The 26318-nt window shown below is 30.4% G+C and overlaps 1 protein-coding gene and 1 pseudogene across 4 annotated transcripts; one reads left to right on the top strand and one right to left on the bottom strand.

The window, feature by feature from the left end:
- The first annotated feature begins 9910 nt into the window (after positions 1–9910).
- Positions 9911–14483, top strand: LOC107934603 (putative disease resistance protein RGA3). Of its 4 annotated transcripts, none has more exons than XM_041105186.1 (4): positions 9912–13468; positions 13673–13729; positions 14019–14110; positions 14245–14483. In XM_041105186.1, the coding sequence occupies exon 1, from the start codon at positions 10031–10033 to the stop codon at positions 13463–13465; it is 3435 nt and encodes a 1144-aa protein (XP_040961120.1). In that variant the 5' UTR covers positions 9912–10030; the 3' UTR covers positions 13466–13468; positions 13673–13729; positions 14019–14110; positions 14245–14483. The 4 variants fall into 4 exon arrangements, with proteins under 4 accessions (XP_040961123.1, XP_040961120.1, XP_040961121.1 ...); XM_041105187.1 differs by having other exon boundaries at positions 14019–14115; XM_041105188.1 differs by having other exon boundaries at positions 13978–14110.
- A 3113-nt stretch (positions 14484–17596) lies between these two features.
- Positions 17597–20640, bottom strand: LOC107934572 (transcription factor E2FA-like; annotated as a pseudogene).
- Between the last annotated feature and the right edge of the window lie 5678 nt (positions 20641–26318).

The following is a 26318-nucleotide window of genomic DNA, read 5'->3' as shown; positions in this document are numbered from 1 at the left end:
TTGATTGGTGGGAAGTGGTCCCAAACTTTTCAAAAATTAAAAATTCAACTATCCCAACTTTTTCAATTTAAAAAGCTTTAGTCCATTCATTATACTCTTCAATAATTACTTTTAAAATTTATCAATTTAACATATTTTTTTCTATCAACCATATGTGACATCAGTTTTTAGTTTATCAAACAAAATTTTAGTAGCTATTTTTTGATGCTATATGTTAGCCTCCTATTTGTTTAGGAACAATGATAAATTTGGCATTGATATAACCTTCCACTTTATTAAGTAAAATTTGGATTCTAACCTTTTAAAAATAGTCAAATTATTATTTTTTAATAAAAATATTGCTTCAAATGCTAAATTTTTAATTATGGTGACCCGTGACAATGCACATATATTTCATGCTAATTTTCTAGAATTTCATGAACTATTTATATTTTTTTATTTTTTAAAAATATTTTATAACTTTTAAATTATTTGTTGATGTGATATATAAGACAAATAATGTCATATAAGCATGAAGTACACATAGTCTACCATGCAGGTTGCCACATCAACATCGTTAAAAAATTTATGTTTTAGTCAACATATTCATTTAAAAAAATAGTAATTTGAATCTTTTTAAATGGTTGAGGTCATAGTTCAACAAAGGAATAAGGGTTAAATTGACAAAAAAAATATAATCATTGAGAACTAAATTAACCATTAAGCTATTTGTTTATGCATTATGTTTCTACAAGGCATCTATTTCTATTTATATCAAACACTTGAAAGAGTTGGTGTTATAAGTTAATCAAATACTATCACTTGGAAAATCATTAAAATATCATTTTGTATATTGACATTATCTTTTTTATTGGCATAATAATAAATTTAGTCTTTCAATATTTATAAATTCTATCAATTTAGTCCTAATTATAAAAAAATTAACATATTAACTATTAACTTTACACACTCTTTTCAATTTAATATTGATTATTAGTAATTCAAAGATTAAATTTTATTAAGAGAAATCAATAATGATAAAACTTTGTTAATAAACATTAATAATTCTTGATAAAACTTTTTATCATAAAAATATAATTCTTGATAAAAGTAATGTTAATTGGTCGGACATGGCCACATGGAATCACCAGATGGCAGACAAAAGTCACAAAACTTGGCACAAATTTCTCAAAAGGCTCATCGTTTTTGTTAAAATTAGATAGAGACAAGAGCTATGTAATATTGAAGTGTTTAAACACGAACCCATGCATCGAGCTTTGGTAAGTTAACTTCACTTTGGTAACAATTAACTATACTCTTATTATTAATATTATTTTTTAAATTATAATAGGAGGCGAAAGTCCTAATAGTAACGCGACTAGAGCGACTTGAACCTATTTGAGATAAAATTGAGAAACTATTATTGAGTGTTGATTTTCACTTACAATTGGTAAAGAGAGTTGGAAGAGCTTACATAATTGTACAATGGTAAAGTTGCACCAAGTTAGGCTTGAATAATTTATTTGTATTGTAAAATTTATAATGGATTGATCTCCCTGAATAAGGCCAGACAAATCTAGCCGAATTTCAAACTATGTAATCATCTTAGTTGTACTTTTTATTTTACTTGTTGCATATTACATGCCAACTCAAAAAATATTAACACATTTATGGCTTTTAGTATTTTAGACAATATTCCAACACAAGGAATAATGCTGACGTCATTTTTTAGCAAGTTCCAAAAGATTAGGGAGGGAAAAGCAAAGAGATTGACAAATATTACTTCCAACCACGACACCAATGGTGTTGAAGTCTTTTTTTTTTTTTACTTTTTTAAAAAATATCAAAATTATTCATGAACATTAGTGTAATGTATGATTTGATACATGAATTTTTTTTCGGTGTAATAATACAAATAAAATTTTGATTGTGGTTTAAATATATAAATGAAGCTTTGATGTTGACTCAATTATATACATTTACCGAAATGACGGCATTAATCTATTTTTATATTGGTTAAGTATAATTATTTATGTATATAATACGTAATAAAAATGAAAGTATATAAATAACTATGTTAATTGCTTGTGAAAATTGATTCAAATTAACATTTCATTTATAAAATTGTTTAAAATTAAAATTTAGGTATAACATTACACATTAAATCAAAATTTATATATAATTTCGATTTAATTTCCATTTTTTATTTCTTTCCTTTCTTTTACTTATATATATTTATTATATAACATAATTTTAATTATAAGCTCTCTCATGATATTTCTTCAATAAATAATTTTAATTATAAGCTCTCTCATGATATTTCTTCAATAAAAAGAACTCTTATGAGCTTAAAAAAAAATTTAGGGGGGTGCGTTTCACATATCGTTGTTCGGCGTCAAGAAGCACAGATTTGATTGTAGAGAGGGTGCGTTTGAAGTCATCGAGGTCATCTTTGAAATTCAACATACTCCAATCTGAGAGGGAACTCGAGAGATCAACTTAGTAATGAGCTCTCCAGCAATATCGAAAGCAATTGCTTCAGCCATTGATGGTACGCAAAAAGTGTTTGATTATTGCAGGAGGAAGAGTGAAATGATTCGAACAATATGAAAATACAAGCGTTAATACATACATACATACATACATACATACATACATTACCCTTAGAGTCAATATTGTATTTTAAAGATGTCTCCACCCACCCACTAAGTAATAATTATATAAAAAGTTACTAATTTTATATTATAAACTTAGTTATCGGACGGCCTTTATTTATAAATTTTCTGCAGCTTTCAATGTATTTTTCTTGAATAGCACCACAAGGTGGGCAGAATTATCAATTGCAACATTATTGTATATATTTTTTTAAAGGGTAAAAGTGAGATTGGCCCACTCTTTTTTAAAGGGTGATGATTTTTATTTCTTTATTATTGGAGAATTTGCCCCTCTTTTATTCATACTTGTTTATTACTTCTCTGTTCCATGCGCAATCCTATTTCCATATTTTTAAAATTTTGTTTATATTTTATTTCATATATTTTCATTCGTAGCTAAATAAATAATCTAGTAGAGAGCTGTGAGATCTAAATTTATGCTTAAAAAATTTTATTTCGGTATTTGTTGTTTCTCTGATTTAGGAGATAGACACTGACATCTCACAAAGTTGTGTTAACATGTTAAAAAGAATTTTCCTTTTTATTTTTGCATAGACCGTCACACGTCGTGGGCAAAATAGGCATCTAGACGTGCAACTTGGTTGAACCGAACAACAAATGCTGATATCTCAATTTCTGTGGATCAACCCTACTCCCTCTACTACTTTTTACATCATTTTTAATGAATTTGACACTCATTAGAATATTGTATGGAACACCAAAAAATACAAATGTGTTTAAGCTCTCTCGAACATGCCTCCAAGAGTCCGTCAACAGCATAGATTCCATCTAATCTAGTACTCAGTTGGGCATATATATTATACAAGTACTCTTGAATTACACCATTTATATCAGATCAATTGGAAATTAGAAGGAAATTGATGACATTTATTACCATATTCGTTTTGTTGGAATATGTGGGCAGATAAACAAATCATGGTAGAAAGGATGTTCCCTGCTTCATGTACTGTACGCTACATTCTGCTGAAGAAGAGAGCCAAAATCTAACAAAAAAGTATGGTGAATTTACTTATTATAACAACTCAAGATGCTAAATTTGGGGTTTTGTTTGAAGCAGAACTATGCCCCTCCCCTTCTTTTATGTATCAACCTTTAGCCTCCAACCTCTATTGAAATTACTTGGCGAGGACATTGCACGCTCTAGAAGGTTATAGTGAGAAGAAGAGTCTCATTGCAGGTTAAATTTTTTAGGAAAATCTTTTATGTCCAGTTTGATGCAATAAAATCAAGTGATATTAGTTTAATTTGATTGTATTTTTTGTCCATCCATTATAATTTAGTTTAGTTCGATTTTTTATTATAAATTTTTATAATTATTTTAATAAAATAAATTTTATTTTACTGTTTTTAAATATCATTTGACAAATTTTCAAAGTTATTTTCATAGATATTTTTTAAAATTTTTAAGTAAATAAAAATAATCAAATATTTTTATATAATATTTTAAAAATATATTTATTTTCACTATTTTTAAATATAAAAGATTTATTTTTATATTATAAAAAATTATTTATAAATTAAATGAAGAATAGAATTTGGTTCGGTTTCGGATAATTGTGATTTTTTAATTTATATTCCATAAACTGTCTAAACGCCTTGATTTGGATCGATTTTCAATTATTTTATTTTATTTTTTTACTCAACCCTACTCACGGGAGGTAAATGATCATACAAAGGAGCACTAACATGTTTAATAGAATCTGAACAAATTAAATTTAGGCTCTCTTTATATAGATAGTGAGATTAGCTCTAATAAAATCGAAAACATATATAGCAATAAAAAGATTAGAAACTATTCCACACCATCTTGAATTTTAGCACTAAAAGATGCCAAAAAGAGAGAGAGAGAGAGAGAAGAAAAACAACTATTTTTTTTGCCATAATGATTCTTTTGGTCTCCAACTTTACAGAAAAAAGTTATTTCAACTTTTCATTTAATTTTTCGTTTTTTTTAGTTCTTAAACTTGTAATTTTTGTTAAATCACCCCCAAATGAGTGAAAAATTAACATCTGTTGATTTTACTGATGTGACATATACACGGATTGTCACGTATATGCCACATAAGCAATTAATTATTTTTTAAAATTTTAAAAAATTCAAAAATATATTTTAAAATAAAAAAATTATAAGAAAATATTTTTTAATATTTTTTTAAAATAATTAATTGTTAACATGACATACACGTGGTAATCCACCTATATGTCAAGTCAACAAAGTTAACAAACGTTAACTTTTTCACCCATTTTGGATGCTTTGACAAAAAAAAATGTAAGTTCAAAGACTAAAAGATAAGGAAAATAAACAGAGAGCTAAAATAATTCTTTTATAAAGTTGGAATGCCAAAAAAGTTATTATACTTTTATTTTTCAAAATAATAAAATTTCCATTAATAACACTTTAAACATAAGTGCATCTGCATTTGCTTCATGATTGTTCTTTCTATAAATTCACCATAATCATGTTAAACAAGTAATTTAGTGAGGTTAAGTATTGTAACAGTGAGATTAAAGTTAATTGTAGAATATGTTATTTGAATTCAAATGTAAATATACTGATAAAATGAGAATAAAAAATCACTATTAAAGCGGAATTAGATGCCCTCATCAATGGTTTTCGGCTTGCTCAATTTCTTGAAGCCGATAATGTCATTTTTGAAACAGATTGTGCTAGCATTGTCAACTGCTTTAGTTTTCACAAGGAGGACATAATGATCCTTGGTAACTGCATCAAAGAGCTCATAAGATGCTTGATTCTTTTGTTTCCGCCGAGGTCAAATGGGTGAAACGTGGTTGTAACAAATTAGTCGATTCTCTTTGTAATTGGGCTCTTTCTAAGTGTTGTAATTTGTCTTTTGAGATGGATTATCTTAGCGATATCTATAACATTATAATTTATAATGCAACTTAAAATAAGGTAGTGACCTTTGGGTCCTTTTTTTATATATAAAAAAATCACTATTAATGTAATGGCCTAAATTCAAGGTTATCGGAACAGTGGTTTCGAGACCACAAATTCGATGAGGAAAAATTTATTTTTACTATATTTTTATAGCTTACAATTTCACGGAAATATTTCTTGAAAATTTCGTTCAAAAATTTTGACGTTTGGGCACTCAATTTAGTCAAAAGGACTAAATTGTAAAAAGTGTAAAAGTTGAGTTCTATATGTTAGAGGTGTCCAATTGTTGTGAAATGTTAAATTGGAGGTATTTATATGGTAATTAGACCATTGGTTAAGTTGGTGGACAAAAATGGACATGGTTAGACATGTTTCCAAAGTTTTCATTAAGGGCATTTTAGTCATTTAGTTATTAAAATGAATTAAAAACAAAATTAAAAGCCAATTTTTGATCATCTTCTTCATTAGGCCGAATTTAGCAAGGGGAGAAGCCATAGTTAGTGTTTTCAAGCTTCCAAGCTCCATAGTAAGTGATCTCAAGCCCCGTTTTTAATGTTCTTTACGTTTTTGGAATCTCGGTAGCTTAATTTAGCTTATTCTAGCAATAATTTAACCTAGGGTTCATATTTGGAAAAACAACCATAGGTGAAATGTGTTTATTTTTATGTTTTATGGTAGAATATGAAGCTAAAAATTATGTTAAACAACTTTTGCGAGTCAACTTTAAGTGAAAACGGGTAAGTTAACATAATCGGTAAAAATACCTAATGTTCATAAGTACATGTTAGAGTGAGAATTTGATGTTGCCATAGAAGGGAAAAATGTTCAGCATGTCATAAAACGTAAGAATAAGGGATAAAGTTTAATTTCCGAGCCTTGGGATAAAAATGTAATTATGTAATAGTTTAGGGGCAAAATCATAATTTTTCCAAAGTTAGAGTCGAGGGCTGTTTTGATAAATGTGAGTATTAAATGAGTTAAATTTTCTATTTTAGATCAAGAAGAACGAAACTCGAGGTTAGACAAAGGAAAGAATAAAGTTGAAGGCTAAGTTGGTGAATTTGGCTATATTTGGTACGAGGTAAGTTATGGTAAATAAATACAATATTTCAATAATTATTATTAATGCTGCTATTTTCAAGAAATTGTATATTTATTTTATGAAATTATTTGATGTTGACTCGAGAAAGAGACGATAGAGAATTAGTATTAAAAAGTCCCGTTGAAACATTAGGAATGTATCGGATACAAATGTAATGACATTTGGGTAAAGAGATCCCATGTAAGACCATATCTGGGACATGACATTGGCATCTTTGAGATTATGAGAGGTCCCATGTAAGACCATGTCTGGGACATGGCGTTGGCACTGATATGAGAGGTCCCCCGTAAGACCATGTCTGGGACATGGTATGGGCACCGATATGAGAACATCTCATGTAAGACCATGTCTAGGACATGGCTTTGGCATGTTATTATCAAAAGAGACCCAAGTATCCTTATTATTCCAATGTGGCTCAATGGGCTAGTAAATATCTTATATTCATGAAAGATCAATTAAAAGCGTAAATGGCAAGTTCAAGAGGGTTATAAGAGTTAAGAGTATATTTTGTTACCCATTGAGAATCAACATTTCAGCAAGAGAAAATTAAGTCTTAATTATGAGTTGTCTAAGTAAACAAGTAAGTGGATGAGTAAGAGATCAAATAAAAAGGAAATTAAAGATTATGTTACTTGGTTATTATTATTTATGATTAATGTTGTTATTTATTTACTTGTAAACTTACTAAGCATTATGCTTACTCTGTTTATTTCCTTTTTATATAGCATTAAAAACCAAAGTCGAGGATCCTAAAGACGTCGGAGATCGTCCACACTATTAACCACAACGACTCGGTATTTTATGATGAACCATGTTTGGATTATGGCATGTATATTGACTTAGTTATTTTGAATGTTTGTATTTATGATTTTGTTATAGAATGATATGTAAGTATTTGATGATGAATGGTTGTTAAAATGGCTAAGTATGAAGGTGTTTGTTGTCATAAATGTCTAGGTGATAAATCATGCATAAAAATCATGAAAGAGTAAAATTTGCAAAGAAACAAATTTCAAACAGCAATAGTGACATGACTTTGAAAAATGACCTAGGATAGTATAAAATGAATTAGAGGGTGAATGATATATAAAATTAAAGCTTATTGAGTGTACTTTCATAGAAAAATAACGGTGTGGCAAAATAAATTTTATATTTTAAGATATGTAAATTTTAGTGCAATAGGGTCAGAACTGTTTTTGGAGTCCCCTGATCTAAGTTTAGAAAATCATTAAAAATTTTAAAAAAAATGGTTTTGAGTTGTAGTTTATATGTATAGATTTCTTATTGAGTCTATTTTAAAAAAATGGTTTTGAGTTGTAGTTTATATGTATAGATTTCATATGAAAATCCTACAATGAGAAATCTTATTTTTAGTGACAAGAGGTCAGGACAGTTGAGTGGTGAAACATGGGAGAATTTAACTAATAAAATGTACTAATTGGCTGAACCAAAAATTCTGAAAAATTTATGGTAAGAATACATATGAGTATAGTTTCAGGAAAATTTTACGGATTTATTGTTCGAGTTTCGTAGCTTGAGTTATAAGTGATTTAGTGACTGCTGCGCGAGTGGACAGTTTTATTGTAATAGTGAAATTAATTTCAAAAGCAAATTTTCATGCCTCAAACTAGTAAAACAAGTAAAGTAATACCTCGAGCTCGACTCCGGCAACGGTCTCAGGTAAGGGGTGTTACAATTAAATATATTAAGTTAAAATACATGTATATGTAAAATAAATAATTAAGAATATATTTAAAAATAAAATATCTTAAATAAACAAAACAAAATCATCCAACTCACAATAAACAAATTTATGTGTATTAAAATAATTAAATAGATATGAGCAGTGGAAGCAATCTTCATGATGGTATAAGTAATGATTTTTCCTTCAATTCCAATTAAATACATTCCCATGTAGGCAATAGTAGCCGAGATAAAAACAATTTTACTCGAAATTAAATTATATATTTTTATAGTGGTATATCTTTATAAACTTTTAAGAGTTAAATTAAATTTTTATAATTTTTAGAGGACTAAATTATAATTTTATCATTATTAATTTAAAATTTTATAAATTATAAAAAGATTAAATTAAAAATTTACCATTTTAGGAGTCTTTATTAAGCTTCGCCAGTGATAGGCAACTTGTCAAGAATGACCATCCAAGCTATAACAAAATGTTTTGGGATATGCCAAATCAACCTCTTACATTTTACTTTGATGTATTGCGTAGACAAATTAATTATATTAATCCAATATAAAATATATATATATGTATGCATTTTTTTACATGTGTACAATTGAATCAGAATTGAAATTTCATGCATATATATATAACCCACAATACAAGTTTCATGTGGAAATTATACCACATCAAAATTTATGTATCAAATTACTCATTGAACTAAAATTCATGTATAAATTTAAATTTTTCCCTAATAATAAACAAATCAAAAGCTTCGATCGTTTCTTAATAAATATATGTATATTTAAAAAAAACAAAAAGCTACTACTATTAATAACAAATATATCTTGACTTGCAATGAACGGTAGTTAAAACTCTTGTTAATACCTGTTTGACATGAATTCAAACAATATTACCTCCATCCCCACTCTTAATATTATATAAAAAAATTAATAGCAAATATAATTAACACCCATTAATATAAAAAACATTAATAATAAGAGTATACTAAAGAATCGATGGTAACCATTGTCGTAATATATAATTGTAGACACCAAGTTACCTTAAAAAAACAAAATTAAAGCTATGTAAGTGGGTGAGAAAGATGGACATGATCATCATTTGCAAGTTAATTGAATTTGATTCAATAATTATTAAATTATGTTTAAATTATTGATTTAATCAGATTTAAATTTAATAATATTTGATTCTAATGGCGAATGAGTTTTATTGAATTTTTATTTTATATATTCAACCGAAGTTAAACTCAAAATAAAATATTGAGTTTAAGTTGGAGCCAAGTATTCAGACTCATTAATTACACGAAGTGGGAAGAAGGTTTAGAAAGACTTCAATCAAAACACCTTGGATTCCATGGGATTTGTCTCCTTTTTATCTTTTCTTTCATAGCTTTTTCATTAATTTCAATTATTTGTACGGCTCCACATTGTGCAGAGCACCCCACGTGTCATCATCCCAACTCTGTCTCCATTCAGAAATTTGTGTCAAAACAGTAAACATGGAGGGACAATTTTCCACCAATCAACATGACTTTAACATCTATAAATATACTTCAGTCTCCGCGTGTATGGATCCACATCTGTGTTTCATCTTGTTGGAATCATTCTCATTTTAGTCCTCCTCTTTCACGAATCAAATACTTTTTGCCTTGATTTCAGTTTGAACCAACAATGGCCGAAGCAATTGCTTTCGACATTGCCGCAGAGCTCATTATTAAGTTGAGCTCTCGTGCTCTCTCTCAAGTTGGGCTGTGGTGGAATCTCAAACATGACATCCACGACCTCAAACGCACTGTCTGTCAAATCAAAGCTGTGCTTCTTGACGCAGAAGAGAAATCGGTGACCGACAATCTCGTCAAAGTTTGGCTTGAAGAGCTGAAAGATGTACTTTATGATGCCGACGACTTGCTCGATGATTTCTCTACTGAATCTTTGCGGAAAGATCTATCGGGTGGGAACAAGCTGACGAAAGAGGTATGCCTTTTCTTCTCAACCTCAAACCAATTTGCTTATGGTCTCAAAATGGGTCGGAAAATGAGGGCCATTAAGGCGAGGTTAGCTTCAATTGAAAGTGAGGCCAACACTTTTGGCTTCATTCCGCGTGATCGCCCCGCGGAAACCTCTTTCATGACTAAAAGGAGGCAGCAAACGCACTCTTTTGAGCGTGAAGATGACATAATAGGGAGGGATGATGATAAAGCAGCTCTTCTAAAACTCGTGTTGGAGTTTCAAAGTGAAGAGAATGTTTATGTCATTCCAATTGTGGGGTTTGGAGGGTTAGGGAAGACTGCTTTGGCCCAACTTGTCTATAACCATGAAATGGTCAAAAATCATTTTGACTTAACGATGTTTGCGTGTGTTTCAGATGATTTTGATGTGAAAGTTATTGTAGCAAACATTATCAAATCTGTGACTAATCAAGCACCTGATCAAAATCTTGAAATGGATCAATTGCAAAAACAGCTTCGAGATAAAATTGATGGGAAAAAATATTTGCTTGTTTTGGATGATATTTGGAATGAGGACCCAGAAAAGTGCTCTAGGCTAAAGAAGTTATTGATGGGTGGGGCTAAAGGGAGTAGGATAATAGTAACGACTCGATCTCTAAGGGTAGCGGAGATAACTAATAAATGTCAATCCCATGTTTTGAAATTGAAAGGCTTGTCTGATGATGATGCTTGGTCTTTGTTCAAAAAGATAGCATTTGAGCAAGGATATGCAGACTCAACAAATTCAGCCTTTGTGGAAGTAGGGAAACAGATTTTGAAAAGGTGTGGTGGCGTTCCCTTAGCCATAAGGACGATAGCTGGTACATTATCTTTGAAGAAAACTGCAAATGAGTGGCATTCTTTCAAAGAAAATGAACTTGCTAAAATTTCACAAATTGAAGGAGAACTTCTAGCTATACTGAAATTGAGTTATGATCATCTCCCGTCTCATTTGAAGCATTGCTTTGCTTATTGCCAATTGTATCCAAAAGATTACGAAATTGAAGTACAAGCGCTTGTTCAATTTTGGATTGCACAGGGTTTCATAAAGCAATTGAATCAAAGTCAATCTCTGGAGGAGATCGGGTTTGGGTATTTTAAAGATTTAGTTGTAAGAAGTTTCTTCCAAGAAGTAGGAGAAAGAGATTCATGGGAAGGGCTAACATGTAAAATGCATGATTTAATGCATGATCTAGCTGAATCAGTAGCAGGGATGGAGAGTAGTATTGTAGATTCAAATAAAATTGCAAGTGATGTTGGTGAAAAATGTCGCCACATATCAATTAAACCTTCATTAATTCCTTTGTTTAAGGGAAAGAAGTTGCGAACCTTGTTATTTTTTAAAGACAACATTTTCTATCAAGATTTCAGCTATGAAACTTGGGATTTGATAATTGCAAATTGTAGATGCTTGCGTGTATTGAAATTGAATTCTATGCATATTCAAAAGATTTCACCCTCCATTTGTAAGTTGAAACATTTGAGGTACCTTGATCTTTCTTATAATCCCGGTCTTAAGATTCTCCCAAAGAGTATTTGCAAGATTCAGAATTTGCTAGCGCTGAAACTTGATGCGTGTTACAGGCTTCAAGAATTGCCAAAGAAGATTGAAAAATTGGTGAATCTTACCCATATTGGGTGTGAAGGTTGTTTGGATTTAACTCATATGCCACGTGGAATAGGGAAGCTGACTTCACTTGAGACGTTAAGGATGTTTGTAGTGGATAAAGATGGGTCCCATGGCGGTGCAGATCTAAGTGAATTGAGACTGCTTAACAACTTAAGGGGACATCTACAAATAACAAATTTGGGATTCGTAAAAAATGCAAAAGAGAAGTTTAAGGCTGCTAATTTTAAAGAGAAGCGACATTTGAGATCGTTGCTTTTACAATGGGGTGGTGGTAACCATGATGATGAGAAGTCACTTGAATACCTCCAGCCCCATTCTAATCTCAAGGAGCTCTGGATTCAAGGATGGAGGGGTGATGCTGAGTTTCCAAGTTGGCTTCCTTTGCTCACAAATCTCGTCACAATTTTAATAAGTGGTGGTAATTTCAAATATTTACCGTCCTTTGCTCAATTTCCTTGTCTTAAAGAGCTGGTGATTTCTAATTTAACTGAGCTGGAGTACATGGATGATAATAGCCCAAAAGGAAGTCAAGGAGAACCACAATCATTCTTCCCATCACTTGAGCATCTTTCGCTCTGGTACTGTCCGAATATGAAGAGTTGGTGGAGGACGACAAAACCAATCATTGATGATTCCAACGAGGACGATACAACAGTTATGGGAACATCAACCATGGCATTTCCTTGTCTTTCCTCTTTAGAAATTAGAAATTGCCCTTTGACTTTAATGCCACTGTATCCATCACTCGATGATAAGCTAGAGTTGAGGAATACCAGTTCAAGGCCGTTAAAGCAGACTATCAAGATGAACATCAATGCTAAGGCCCCATCAACTTCAACCTCTTCTCTTTCACTCTCCAAATTGAAATCTTTCGATGTACAAAATATTGAGGGGTTGGACACTCACACGCTAGATGAGTGCCTGCAACATCTCACCAGCCTCAAACGATTAAAAATAAGAGATTGCAAGGAGGTTGATTTAGAGGGCATGCAATGGGAACCCCTTAAGAATCTCTCTTATTTGGAGATTGATAATATTCCAAAGCTGGTGTCTCTCCCCATTTGGCTTCAACATCTTGTTCAATTGAAAACGTTACAAGTTTATAACTGCAATGGATTGAGGTCACTCTTTCCTGTATTCCAACATCTCACTTTCCTTGAAGACTTTTTAGTAGACAACTGCAAGGAGCTGGAGTTATCTGCAGCTGGCATCCAAATATTCCAAGATCATACAAGCCTACGCTCTCTATGGCTGCAAAATATTCCAAAGTGTCGGCATCTTCCGGAGTGGCTTCAACATCTAACAAATCTGCAACGGCTTTATCTCGTTAATTTGCCCAATTTAACATCTCTTCCGGGCGAGATGCGTTGCCTAACCAGTTTGGAGTATTTACAAATACAAGGAATTCCTCAGTTGGAGGAAAGATGTCGGAAGGACATTGGCGCTGATTGGCATAAGATTGCTCACATCCCCGACATTTGGTTGTAACAGGTTGGTCTGTCTTTGTTATTTATTTATTTTGATGACCTTATCTTTTTTTGAAGAAAAATAAGAGCGGTATATTGAATCTCCAAGTCAGGGGTCTGCTGCCATTTTTCATTGGTTGGATACTGTTAATTTCCTTGTTAAAATCCCTTTGTTTTAATCCTACTTTTTACTTATCATCTTTCATAATATTTTTGCTGATTTGTGCAGTAAGACATTGAAGAAAGGCATTAGTCAACTTCAATCATTTTATATGCATAAAAAGAGGTGCTAATTTATCTATTTGCTTTTTACTTTTAAATCATAATAATAACTTGACAATTGCTTCTAATAATTTAACTCTAAAAAATCATTGATGTGGAGAGAGAGGCCTATGAAGCGTTCAAAATGGTTGTACTATATGCTCTGCTTTCTTCATTTAAGCACTTACCTATCATATCTTTATATATATTTATGTTTTCTCTTAATATATGCCAACTGATTACTATCTTAGATGGTACATGTGCTATTGACAGGCTTTTGGAGGTATTCAAATTCATAATATTCATTGATGCAGGGCACTCTTTTAGCTGTTTGGAATTCCAGCTAAATTTGTTATTGAAGGTCTAAACAGAAAAAAAAAAGGAAGATGCTTCAGAATATTTGGTGGTGAGGTTGAAGTTGATAAAATGTTTCATTATTTATATATCAACAGCATTATACTAAACACTTATATGTGCAAATATAAGGCTGATAATAATGGGATTTGTAACATATTCTATGTTGGCATTTATAATTTTCAGGTTCATTGATGCTTTTGGAAGAGTCGTTGTTCAAGCAGGACAATTGCCTGACATATTGCATTTGAAAATTTATTATTCCACTTTCCATGGAGCTTATTAAGAGCTTGACTCATAGTAGGAAAACCATCTGAATGTTGAATGTGTATTTTCACTTGCATAGCTAAAATGAGTTGGGAGAGAATTTACTTTAATTGTACAAAAGTGAGATTGCATCAAGTGTTTGAGGGGTTAAGCTTAAATAATTTCTTTTGTACTATGAAGTTCATAGTGGATTCATCTTTAGGCAAAGCCCCGCAGACGTAGGACGAGTTCCGAACTGCATAAACATCTTAATTGTGTTCTTTATTTTCCTTGTTGCATAATATGTACCAACTCAGGAAAAACACATTTATGTCTAAACCTAAATTGATTCAATGCCCTTCTCCGAACTAGGATCCTGGTCCAATTCAAACAACCTTGACTAAACCTAAAAATCTATTTGTCTTAAGTTCGGATTTCAATTAGTATTTTCAATAGTAGTTCAAAAAAGAAAAAACCCTTAATGTAGACTTGCAAACCACTCTAAGTTGGATATTAAGGTATTTAAATTCGGCTTACTCAATAGCCCAAGATTGGCGAACCAATAATTAAACCAAATTATGCTAACATTAGCAAAACCAAAACATGAAAATCTCAACTGTAAATAAGTTGGAGATAAATTTCAACCAAAAAGTGAAAAAACATGAAGGAAGCAATAGAAGTAGAAAAATAACTGGATTCCTATAGTCATATGATTATTTATAGATGCCATTGGTCACAACCTCAAATATACAATGGACCGATTTCGTACAAACAATAAGATTGATCCAATGATTATCATCAAGATGCACTAATTCTACACATCCACATTTAGTAAGGCTGCTTTTTCAATTTTGATTTGTAAAACACTAATGACTAATTAAGCAACTCAGATAAAGAAAAGGATGTTGTTAATGTGCATATATAACCAGATTAGATAGACTAGAATTCTGATGCCGATACTGTCGAAACCACTTTTTGAAAACAAAAATTTAGTTGTCGACTTAAAAAAATGAAAATTGGAGTCGTCACTGATATTTTATCGAGGTGTGATCGGATCACTTTAAAAATGATTTTGGTCTACGAGTTTCAGAAAAAAAGGGTTCGGGAGTCAGTTACGTACGAGGAAGGATTAGCACCCTCGTAACGCCCAAAATTAGTACCGAATTGATTAATTAGTGTCTTAATGTTGAATATCAAAAACTCGAAAATATTAAAAATATGATCTTTTTATTAAAAAAAACTTGTATAAATCAAAATGTGTGCTAAGATCCCCTTATTTTAGGAGATAGAATGTCACATCCAATGAGTTAGGATGTGATGTTTTGCATCCTCAAAATGAGCTTGTCTTTTGATTTTTAAAACTCATGCAGTGAACTTTAAAAAGGATATTCAATTGTTTAAGTCAGATGAAAAATCGAAGCCCAATACGTTAGGGCACAATTTTTCAAAATTCCAAACATTGAATATTGCCTTTATTATTTTTTAAAAAAAATCCTCATCTCGAGAAAACAACATGTCATATCCAATGCGTTAGGACACAACGTATCGAATTCCCGAAAATGAGCTTTTTATTTATTTGTTTTGATTAAAGAATATTCTCGATTATTTAGATTCAACGGGGAAAATTGAAACCCAATACATTAGGGCTCAATCTTCTTGAAGATCCCAAATGTCGAGTATTGCGTTATCTTATGAATAAAACGATTTTAATGCTTAAATTAAATGTAATCCCCTTTTTAAAAATGATGGAATGATAATGTAACGCGAAATGATAAGTCGTAAGCCAAAATACATACAAATGAATGCAAATAATCAATCAATACAAACAAGCAATATAATGTACACAATAATAATCTCACATCACATGTAAATATTAACACCAACATTTGAAAGTTATGACCTAAAAGCCTATCACAAATAAAATATAACAAATTTAAAATAGCTAAAAACGAGTAGCATGAGAAACAAGAAATTTGAAATTATTAATGTATATACACAAAATTACACGTGTATATAAAATTAAAAAAATAATTAATGTGAAGATTTGAAACAACTTAAAAATAGAAAACAAAATAATATACACAATAATAATATATAAATAATATATATATGTAAAAGTTGAAGCAAGTAAAAGTAAAATAGAGTACTAAAATAATAAAGTATATATATAATAAAAAATAATTTAATGTAAACTATATATATATGAAATGAATTTATGAGAATATTATTATACAGATATTTAGAGTTAGAAGTATAAAAAATAGATTTTAAGAATATGTTATAAAATAAAAACATAAAGATGTGTACAAAATATCCTAGATTAACATACAAATATATAAATAGATTAGGAAATGAAATGATAATATATGGAAAACTTAAAATAAAAGTATATGAAAAATTTGAACAATATTAATAATGAAATTAAAATACTATTAATGTTTAAAATTAAAAAACCTGAAGAGTAATAAAATAATAAATAAAATAAATAAATAAATAAATTTTTTATTGGATCATGTTGAAAACTAAACAAAATTTGAGGACAAAAACGAAACATAAAATAAAAAAAGAATGAGGACAAGATTGAATTCGGGCTAAAATCTGAAGGAAACAAATTTAAAAAAAATAAAGATTTGGATTTAATCAAAAAAACGCGCGCAAATAAGGGGGCAAATGAGCAAATATTCTTAGGCCATCTAAACACTCCGTTCTGTAATGGACCAGAATGTAACGCGCGAATTACATGAGGGGTAAGACGGATATATTTCCCGCCCCATTAAAATGCAGCGTTTTGGTGCGGACTCAAATGCAACAAATTAAAAGTAACATGGGGAAAATTTAAAAAGAAAAAATGACGAAATTGAAACAGTGAATTAAAACGGAGGGATCAATGGTGAACATAACCCATCAAGACCTAAAACGCGTGGATCTGGCTGCGTCTGGGTCGGGTCATCGGGTCAGTGCCAATACGGCACTGTTTTAGAACCATTGAAATAGGGTCTAAACTGCACCGTTTCAATAATCATCATTAAACTAAACCCCCCGCCTAACACATGCCCTTTAGCTATTTTAAAACAAATCAACCAAGCCTCTAGTCGCTCGGTTGTTCGCCATTCTCAGTCCCTCCATTCGAGCTCTGATTGCGACGGAGTGAACAGGAGTCCAACGCGTCACCGTAAAGGTAAACCCACACCTTTTATTTGTGTTTCTTGTCTCAATCAGTAAAAAGCATCAATACAAGAATCAAAGAAACAAAAAAGAAACTAAAACGAAAGAAGAAAAAACCCAAATCACCTTCCAAAACATTGTGATTTCTATTGATTTCTGATTTTTTTTCATTCAATACTCGTCAAGTCGTCATTTTCTTTCTTTACAAATTTCTATTTGGCTTTTATATAGCCTAAAATGTAATAATAAATAAAAAAATCGAAAAACAGTTTGTTATTTTTCTATTCATGTTTTTTAGTCCATTTTGCTACCTTGGTTGATTTCTATTGCAGGTACGACCAGCCTGGAGGGAGGACGCATGTGGCTCATGTGGAGGGGCGGTGACTGCTGGCACACGTGCACGGAAGGGCCCAGTTTCTTCGTGCAGCGGCTGAGGCAGATAGTTGCCTACTAGGGTTTCAGCCTTGGTTAGGCTAGGCATTGGGCCTCTATAATTGGGCTAGGGATTTAGATTAGGTCTTGGTGTGTCTTGAATTTGGGTTTGTAATCGGGTTTGGAATTGGGTTGATATGTTGGGTTTAAATTTTTTGTAATTTGGACTATATTTGGTTTTTTGATATCTGGCTTTATTTATTCAAATGGCCTGGGCAATAATTGGGCATTACAGACTATAACTAAAGCCATGGGATAGGAAAAATCGCTCAACCCTCAAGAAAATTGGAATAACCTTAGCTGGCATTTGTTCTGCAGAATTTGGTCAGGAAAAATAATCTTGCCGATCGAGTTGATTTAAAATCAGAAGATGTCACTTCGGTCATTGTAGAAGGTAGGGTTTCTGGCCTTGGGGTACAGTTACGACCTCAGCCATTCCAAATTCTGAATGAAGCATATCTACTCTGCTCCCTTCAACACCTGTTATTCTAGGAGTTAAGGATTACACATTCACCTGTTGTACCTCTAAATGTATAAATAAGTTTGTGTGCTTTTTTCCTGCCTTTGGGGGGTTAAGCAGATAGATTAGCTAAAATTTATAGAAGGATACATCTTCCACATATCCATAATGCTAACATCGGCATCTGATAAAAGCCAATAATCCTCATCATTCTGAAAACCAGGGCAAAAAAAGTTAATAGACAAAATTATCAATTTTGGTGCAAGATGAAGTCCTAGGGGGAGAAGGTGTTTGAATCTTGGACCTTACCCTCCTAAAGAGGGGTAACCAAGGCTTCAAATGAATTATTCCAGATTACCTAAATTCATAAATAATCTTTGACATGAACCACTGTCCATATATTTGACGTTTGTAAAGCTTGGCTAGTGTAATAACTGGTCCAAAAAAATGGCACTTACGTCCATATCCGACGGAACAATTCTCATCATTCTCCCAACTGACTATTGTGAAGCATTTATATGAGAGCAGATCTGATGAGTTTGCTGTGCCTGTGGTTCAATCTCCTTTCGGATGCTCACTGTATTGACCAACTGAACTTGGTTTTCATTAGAGCCAGAACTTGAAGCAAGTGGGACACTCAGAGGTTGTTCAACACCATTCATCTCTTCAAATTTCTCCTCAAATTGGCTGAGGAAGCAACAATGGAAAAGAAAGACATTAAAACAACCTATCGTCTTATCATCAATTAAACTTATTCCAAAGAACACCTGACTAGGTAAACAAAAATCGGACCCATTGTGCTTCTAAGGAATATGGCGCCGTATCTCCTTTGTCGGTAATCAACATCCTGTAATATATAGGAGCAATGCAACAATGCATTTAAATCATGAAAGTGGAAAATGGTAGTAACTCATTAAAATTCTCTATGCCGTCTTACTTCATCAGGATCAGGTACTTCGAGAGTTGTTCCATGTGGAGCTTTAATTGCTATCAGGGTTTCATTCTGCCAAAACCAAGGTGTCTTGAAGATCAGTATCAAATGCAGAATATCATTGCAGAAGTGTTAATTTAGAAGCATGAAATAAACGAACCTGAAAACAAGGTGTACCCTTGATGTCTTCTTCAGTCACAAAAAGCAACCTGAAACGGTGTGAAGATATGTAAACGTATAATTTTTTTGCAAACAATTAGTAGTTAAACTTCCATTAATTGGATCACAGTGCAAGGCAGACAAGAAAATCATACTTCTGATTGTTGTCATTCTCACTCAAATCCCTCAACCTTTCCTGCATTTCTCTGCAATATTTCAGAAGCATCAGCATTCCTAAACAGATTCAAGATAGTAACAATTGCTACTTTAACAAGAGAATAAGCCATGCACAACCTTATTTGATCATCTATTCTCCTCTCTTCCATGGAAAGGTTCTCAATTTTCTCCTGCATTAAAGAATAGAAATTAAGCTCATAGGTATGAGAAATAAGCAGCACAAATCAATCAATATGAGCATGAGAAATAAGCAGCACAAATCAATCAATCAGGAGTGATTGAAAATTCTCTTGAATGTCATTACCAAAAATAAAGAAACAGAACACATCCTAATGAACCATATCAAGAAAATTTGTTGGCTGGATGTCAATGAAATGAAAATTGACATTACTTTCACGAACCTGTATTACAGAGACATCGCCAGCTGTTTCTCCTGGCTTTGAAGCACCAACACCCCTAGTAAATTTGATTAATCCTCAAATAAGTCTCACATTTTTCAAAGGTTAACCAGAATGACAAACCAAATTAAGACATCAAATTCTTGAAAAATGATTAACATCATCAGTAATTACTTCCACCGTATTCTGTTTTTGAACTTCTTTTCGATAAGATCAATGCCCTCCAAGACATTTTTTATATCATATTTCCTCCTCTTCTGCACCTGTTACAACATTTACAGGGAAAAATAACGGACAAAAGAACCCTTTAAGTTACATGAAAAAAATACTCATGGTAGAAAGGATGTTCCCTGCTTCTTGTACTGTACGCTACATTCTGCTGAAGAAGAGAGCCAAAATCTAACAAAAAAGTATGGTGAATTTACTTTTTTAAACAACTCAAGAGGCTAAATTTGGGGTTTTGTTGGAAGCGCCCCTCCCCTTCTTTTATGTATCAACCTTTAGCCTCCAACCCCTATTGAATTTACTTGGCGAGGACATTGCACGCTCGATTCTGCCTCCAAGAATCTGTTAATAGCATAGGTACCGTATAAGCTACTATCCAGTTTGTACATATATCATCACTCTTGAAGTACACCCTTCCCTTTATATCAGATCAATTGGAAATTAGAAGTAAACTTACGACATATATTACCATTTTTTTTTTGTTTTGTTGGAATATTTTTGATGATAAATAATATACTTCATGCAATCTCCTTTTATCAGAAAAATAGAAGAAAAGAAAAGAGTGATATGGATAACTATTTTAGTATTTGGTATAAGCTGCAATTTCAAGAGGATTTCATCGAAGTACAATGCAAAAATTGTGAGATTATTATGATTGATTTAAAAGTGTAAAACAATTAGATAAATTTTTACCTCCTCTTTTTCTGCATATACTTTCTTGATGGGTTACTGCAAAAATTTGTCATATATTAGGAAAGGTGATAAACAAATGTATTAGTAGGAGCAACAAAGGAAATTCAATTTCATAGTCTAACTTGTATGAAAGATACAAGGAATATTTTCCTCTATAAAAATGTACGATTGCGTTAAAATTACAGTTTTATATATACATTTGAATAATAATTAAAGTTTCATTTATATAATTACACTTAATCAAAGTTCATGTATCAAATTACACATTACATCAATATTCATGAATAATTTTGACATCTATCCCTAAAAAATAAAAATAATAAAACAAACTTCAACATCATTGGTGTTGAGGTAGGAAGTCATATTTGTCAATCTCTTTTCTTTTCCCTCCATAATCTGAAAAGGGCACGGAAATTATTGTGTTCAAAATTTTACATTAATCTCAACATTGGACACATATTTCAAAAATAATCACAAGCATTGCATATTATCGAGGAACTTTCCCTTGTGTCTCATTGAAGGAGTCAATTGAGTATTTATACATATTGTTAATGTTAATAGAATTGAGGTTCTTAGTAAAATCCATACATGTTGGACATGTGTACTATTATGGTATGCTCGTTGCATTTCATAGCCTCCACACGCGAACTATATGGTATATGCGAACTGGGACTGTGAACCATCCTTGCAAGCTCTTCTGGCTAATTCCCACTACGAGACATGCATGCATCCCACTGATAGGGCCCAATCGGGTCGTGGGTAGGCGATTTGAACCGCATCCATGTTTCAAGTTGACAATCATAAATACATAATACATATTTTGGGAATTAATTTAAAATTTTAAAATAACGGAGACAAAAATCCTCAAAAATTCAAAAAGTTTTAAAAATATAAATGTGTGTAGGCAAGTTCAATTTTAAGTTATTTATTTAATTTGATATTTTTAATAATAAATTTTAATGGTAACTATTGATATAATTATAAGTTTAATTTTAAAAAAAACAAAAATTAAAATCTCAATTTTTATATTCATTAATTTTAATTCGCAATTTTATATATGAGCATATGAGCTCCATTAAATCCATGTATCACCTATGATAATAAGAGATGACATAAACTTTGGTCCAATATGTAATATTATACATGAATTTTAATTTTGTACAAATTTTAATTTTATTAATTCAATTTTTTTCAAATTACAAACAATATTATTGAATTAGTACCATTTTACTTTGATATTTTTCATACACAAAAAATTATATTAATCCAATGTGAAAATAAATATATGTATTCATTTCTTTAATGTGTACAATTGTATAAAAATCAAAGTTTTATATATATATGAATCAGAATTCAAGTTTCATGTAGATAATTGCACAAAATCAAAATTCATGTATCAAATTGTACAATTAAACCAAAACTAAGGTATAAATTTGATATTTAACCCTAAAAATAAACAAATAAAAAACTTCAACCCTTTCCTAATAAATATATGCACATCTAAAAGAAACATAAAATGCTACTATACTCTTAATAATATAATTGCAGCGCCATCCAAAATTGAAAATTCTGAACAACTTTTGATTTCTTTATTCATTGCATCATCAACACACATATACAATAAACAAATATATGTTAATAATAAATAAAATGCTATTACTCTTAATAATATAATTGCAGCGTCATCCAAAATTGAAATACAAATATATGTTAATAATAAATAAAATGCTATTACTCTTAATAATATAATTGCAGCGTCATCCAAAATTGAAATTTCTGCACAACTTTTGATTTCTTTATATATTCATTGCATCATCAACACACATATATTGAAAACTAACCCAAAGAGACACAACCCCCAAAACAAACACCAAAACGAAGACATAACATCAAAGGGGTATCCAAACCAACGACATTTTATATGGTTATTGCATTAATTGTTTGTTCTTAGGGTTTATTATATCTGGTTTAGTAAACCCCAAATCATCACCCATTGTAGGATACTAGGAAACATGTTTAATTCGAGCGAATGTATTTTCTTATGTTTACTGGAAGGGACATCATAAAAGCTCTCTAATCATTGAGATTGGATCAAATGAGGTGTTTTGTTGGTTTGAGAACAAAGGATTGAGACTGTGGTTGCTGCATCCTATCTTCAAGGAAATTGAAAACAGGATGGTTCAAGTAGGTAATGTTTCCTTCTCGAAAGCCGAAAAGCACGGAAACGAGATGGCTTATGCTCTAGCGGTTGTAGGAATAAAAAGGCCTGGTATGTTTAAGGCATGGTGGTGATTTTAATTTGAGTAATGTTGTGTTGTTTCTTCTGAAGAGTTGGTTTGCTGTTTAGGCCTTAAGGACTCTTGGTTATATGTGGTTTATGTGTTGGTTGTTTGCATATTTTTTCTTTTAGAGGGCAGAATAAGAGAGGGGGTTTTTGGGGGTCTAGTGGTTTGAAATTATGATGTTATCGGTTTGAGATATTGATATTTTTGTACTTGGGTGAGGAATATTTTTGTGGGGGAATGGTGCACCTTGTAGATTGTAACATTCTTTGCAAATGCTTAAAAGTGTAATAACTCGATTGAGAAAAAAAATTATATATGAAAAGAGAAAAAATTGTGATTAAAATCGATTGAGTCTTAATTCGATTGATATTTATATTATTGCTTATGCAGTAAGATATAGATTTAAGCGTATTAAAATATATTTATCTTTCTATTTAAGAATTAGAGAGGTTTTATGGATAATTATAAGTATTTGTATAAAAAAATTGTAATTAAATATAATATAATAAATTCAAATGAAAATTCTGCCCACCTTGTTGTTCTTTATTCATAGCATCATTGTGCTGCTATTCATCATCATCCAGAAAAAAAAAACATTGGAAACTGCAGAAATTTTAATAAAGAAAGACTGTCCCTTAACTAAGTATTTAATATAAAATTAGTAACTTTTTTATTTAATTATTACTCAGTGGTAGTGACATCTTTAAAATACCAACATTTGCGTTTTCATTTATGCATAAATAATTATACTTTTTAATATAACAGATGATTAATCTCTTTTTTTCTATAAATGTATTCAATTTTGTTAAAATCAAAATTTCATATATACATTTAAACTATAATCAAAATTTCATTTATAAAATTACACAAAATCAAAGTTCATATATTGAATCACACATTGTTTATGAATAATTTTAATATTTATCCCTAAAAATAAAAAATAATAAAACATACTTCACCACCATTGATGTTGTGGTTGGAAGTCATATTTGTCAATCGATCTCTTTTCTTTTCCCTCCCTAATCTCAAATGAGCTCAAAAATGATTGTGTTTTAAATTTTACAATAATCTCAACATCCGACCTAAATAACTCACATATTTCAAAAATAATCACAAACATTATATATTTTGGGAATTAATTTAAAATTTTAAAATAATGGGACAAAAATCCTCAAAAATTCAAGAAGTTAAAAAAATTTAAAAATATAAATATATATAATTGTGTGGAGACAAGTTAATTTTTAAGTTGTTTATTTAATTTAATACTTGTAATGATAATTTTTAAAGGTAATTATTGATAAAATTATAAGTTCAATTTTTTAAAAAACAAAAATTAAAATTCCAATTTTTATGTTCATTAATTTTAATTCGCAATTTTAATCAATTATATGCTAATGCAATATTATAAATGAACTTCGATTTTGTGTAATTTTTAATTTCATTAATTCAAAATTTTCAAATTGCTAACAATATTATTGAATTATCACCATTTTACTTTGATATTTTGCATATACAAAAAATTTTATTAACCCAATGTGAAAATAAATATATGTATTCATTTCTTTAATGTGTATAATTGAATCAAAATCAAAGTTTCATGTATATAAATGAACCACAATTCACGTTTCATGCATGTAGATAATTGCACCAAATCAAAATTCATATATCAAATTGTACATTAAATCGAAGTTTATGTATAAATTTTATATTTAACCCTAATAATAAACAAATAAAAAGCTTCAACCGTTTCCTAATAAATATATGTATATCTATATTGAACAATGTTATTACAGGTTCTAATCATATCATTTTTTTTACACAATGACTAAAATTACCTATAGCCCTTCTCCAACTCATAAATAGGAGGATAATGCGTTTCAGTACTCGAATCCATATCGTCCTATATTAACAATAATAATTATACCAATTGAGCTAAAACTCAATCGACTAAATATATATTTGAAAGAGACATGAAATGCTACTATTATTAAATGAGATTGTTAGCAATATATAAATAAAAATGATGAACCCCACTTACAGTAAACAAATATATGTTAATAATAAATAAATTGCTACTACTCTTAATAATATAATTGCAGCGCCATCCAAAATTGAAATTTCTGCGTTAACTTTTGATTTCTTTATTCATTGCATCATCAACACACATATATTGAAAACAAACCCAAAGAGACACAACCCCCACAACATTTTCAAATTATTATTTAAATTTTAAAATGTTTTAATGAAATTTTAGTATTTTATTAAAAAAATCATTTCATTTTTTAAATGTTAATTTAGGCTTTAAATTTTAATTCAAATCTGACATGAATTAAATTGTATATACTTGCGTACTCATCACATTAATAACTTGTTCTAACATATTAAAAATACAACATTATAAAATTTAAGAGGACTATTTCTTTTCTTTTTTTAACAAATAGGTACACATGTGTTTTAAGTATGTTCCCTATTATATTTGAGCGAACATTTAATGCTCAAGCTAATGGCTAAGTTAATAGAAAAATGGGTTAAATTTTAAAATTATACATGAACTTTACCGTAATGTGTAATTTTATACAAGGAATTTTAATTTTATTCAATTCTCACAAATTATTAACACAATTATTGATAAAACATCATTTTATGTTTATATATTACATAAACAAATAATTATACTTATCCACTACAAAAATAAATTGATGTATTAATTTCTTTGAACGTGTATGATTGAATCAAAAATAAAATTTTATATGTGTATAATTATACCAAATCAAAGTCCATGTATGACTTTGAGATTTATCCCTAAAAAATTAAATTGATATGATTATGATATCCCAAGATAGAGTTAAATGGATGGCACATGCCTCTTTTTTTCTAACAACAACGCAACTGGCACAACTCTAACCTAAGTCACACTTGGGGCAACGAACACTCTTGATCATCAAGCCAACATACAAGGTTTTGGCACATAACTCTTTAAGGTGAAGTAAAATAATATTTTTTTAATGAAACATGTGATAGAATTTACAACCTATTTGTGAAATTAAAAATTTTCATTGATAATACATTAAATGTTAACCTTATTTTAA

The sequence above is a fragment of the Gossypium hirsutum genome, chromosome D11, assembly GCF_007990345.1.
Source record: "Gossypium hirsutum isolate 1008001.06 chromosome D11, Gossypium_hirsutum_v2.1, whole genome shotgun sequence".
NCBI classification, from domain to species: Eukaryota; Viridiplantae; Streptophyta; class Magnoliopsida; order Malvales; family Malvaceae; genus Gossypium; species Gossypium hirsutum.
The sequence above is the reverse complement of the archived record's forward strand: the minus strand, read 5'-3'. Positions and strand labels throughout refer to the sequence as shown.

What these genes read in the sequence shown, in the direction of transcription:
- LOC107934603 (XM_041105189.1), top strand. Translation starts at nt 10,031, where the DNA reads ATGGCCGAAGCAATTGCTTTCGACATTGCCGCAGAGCTCATTATTAAG.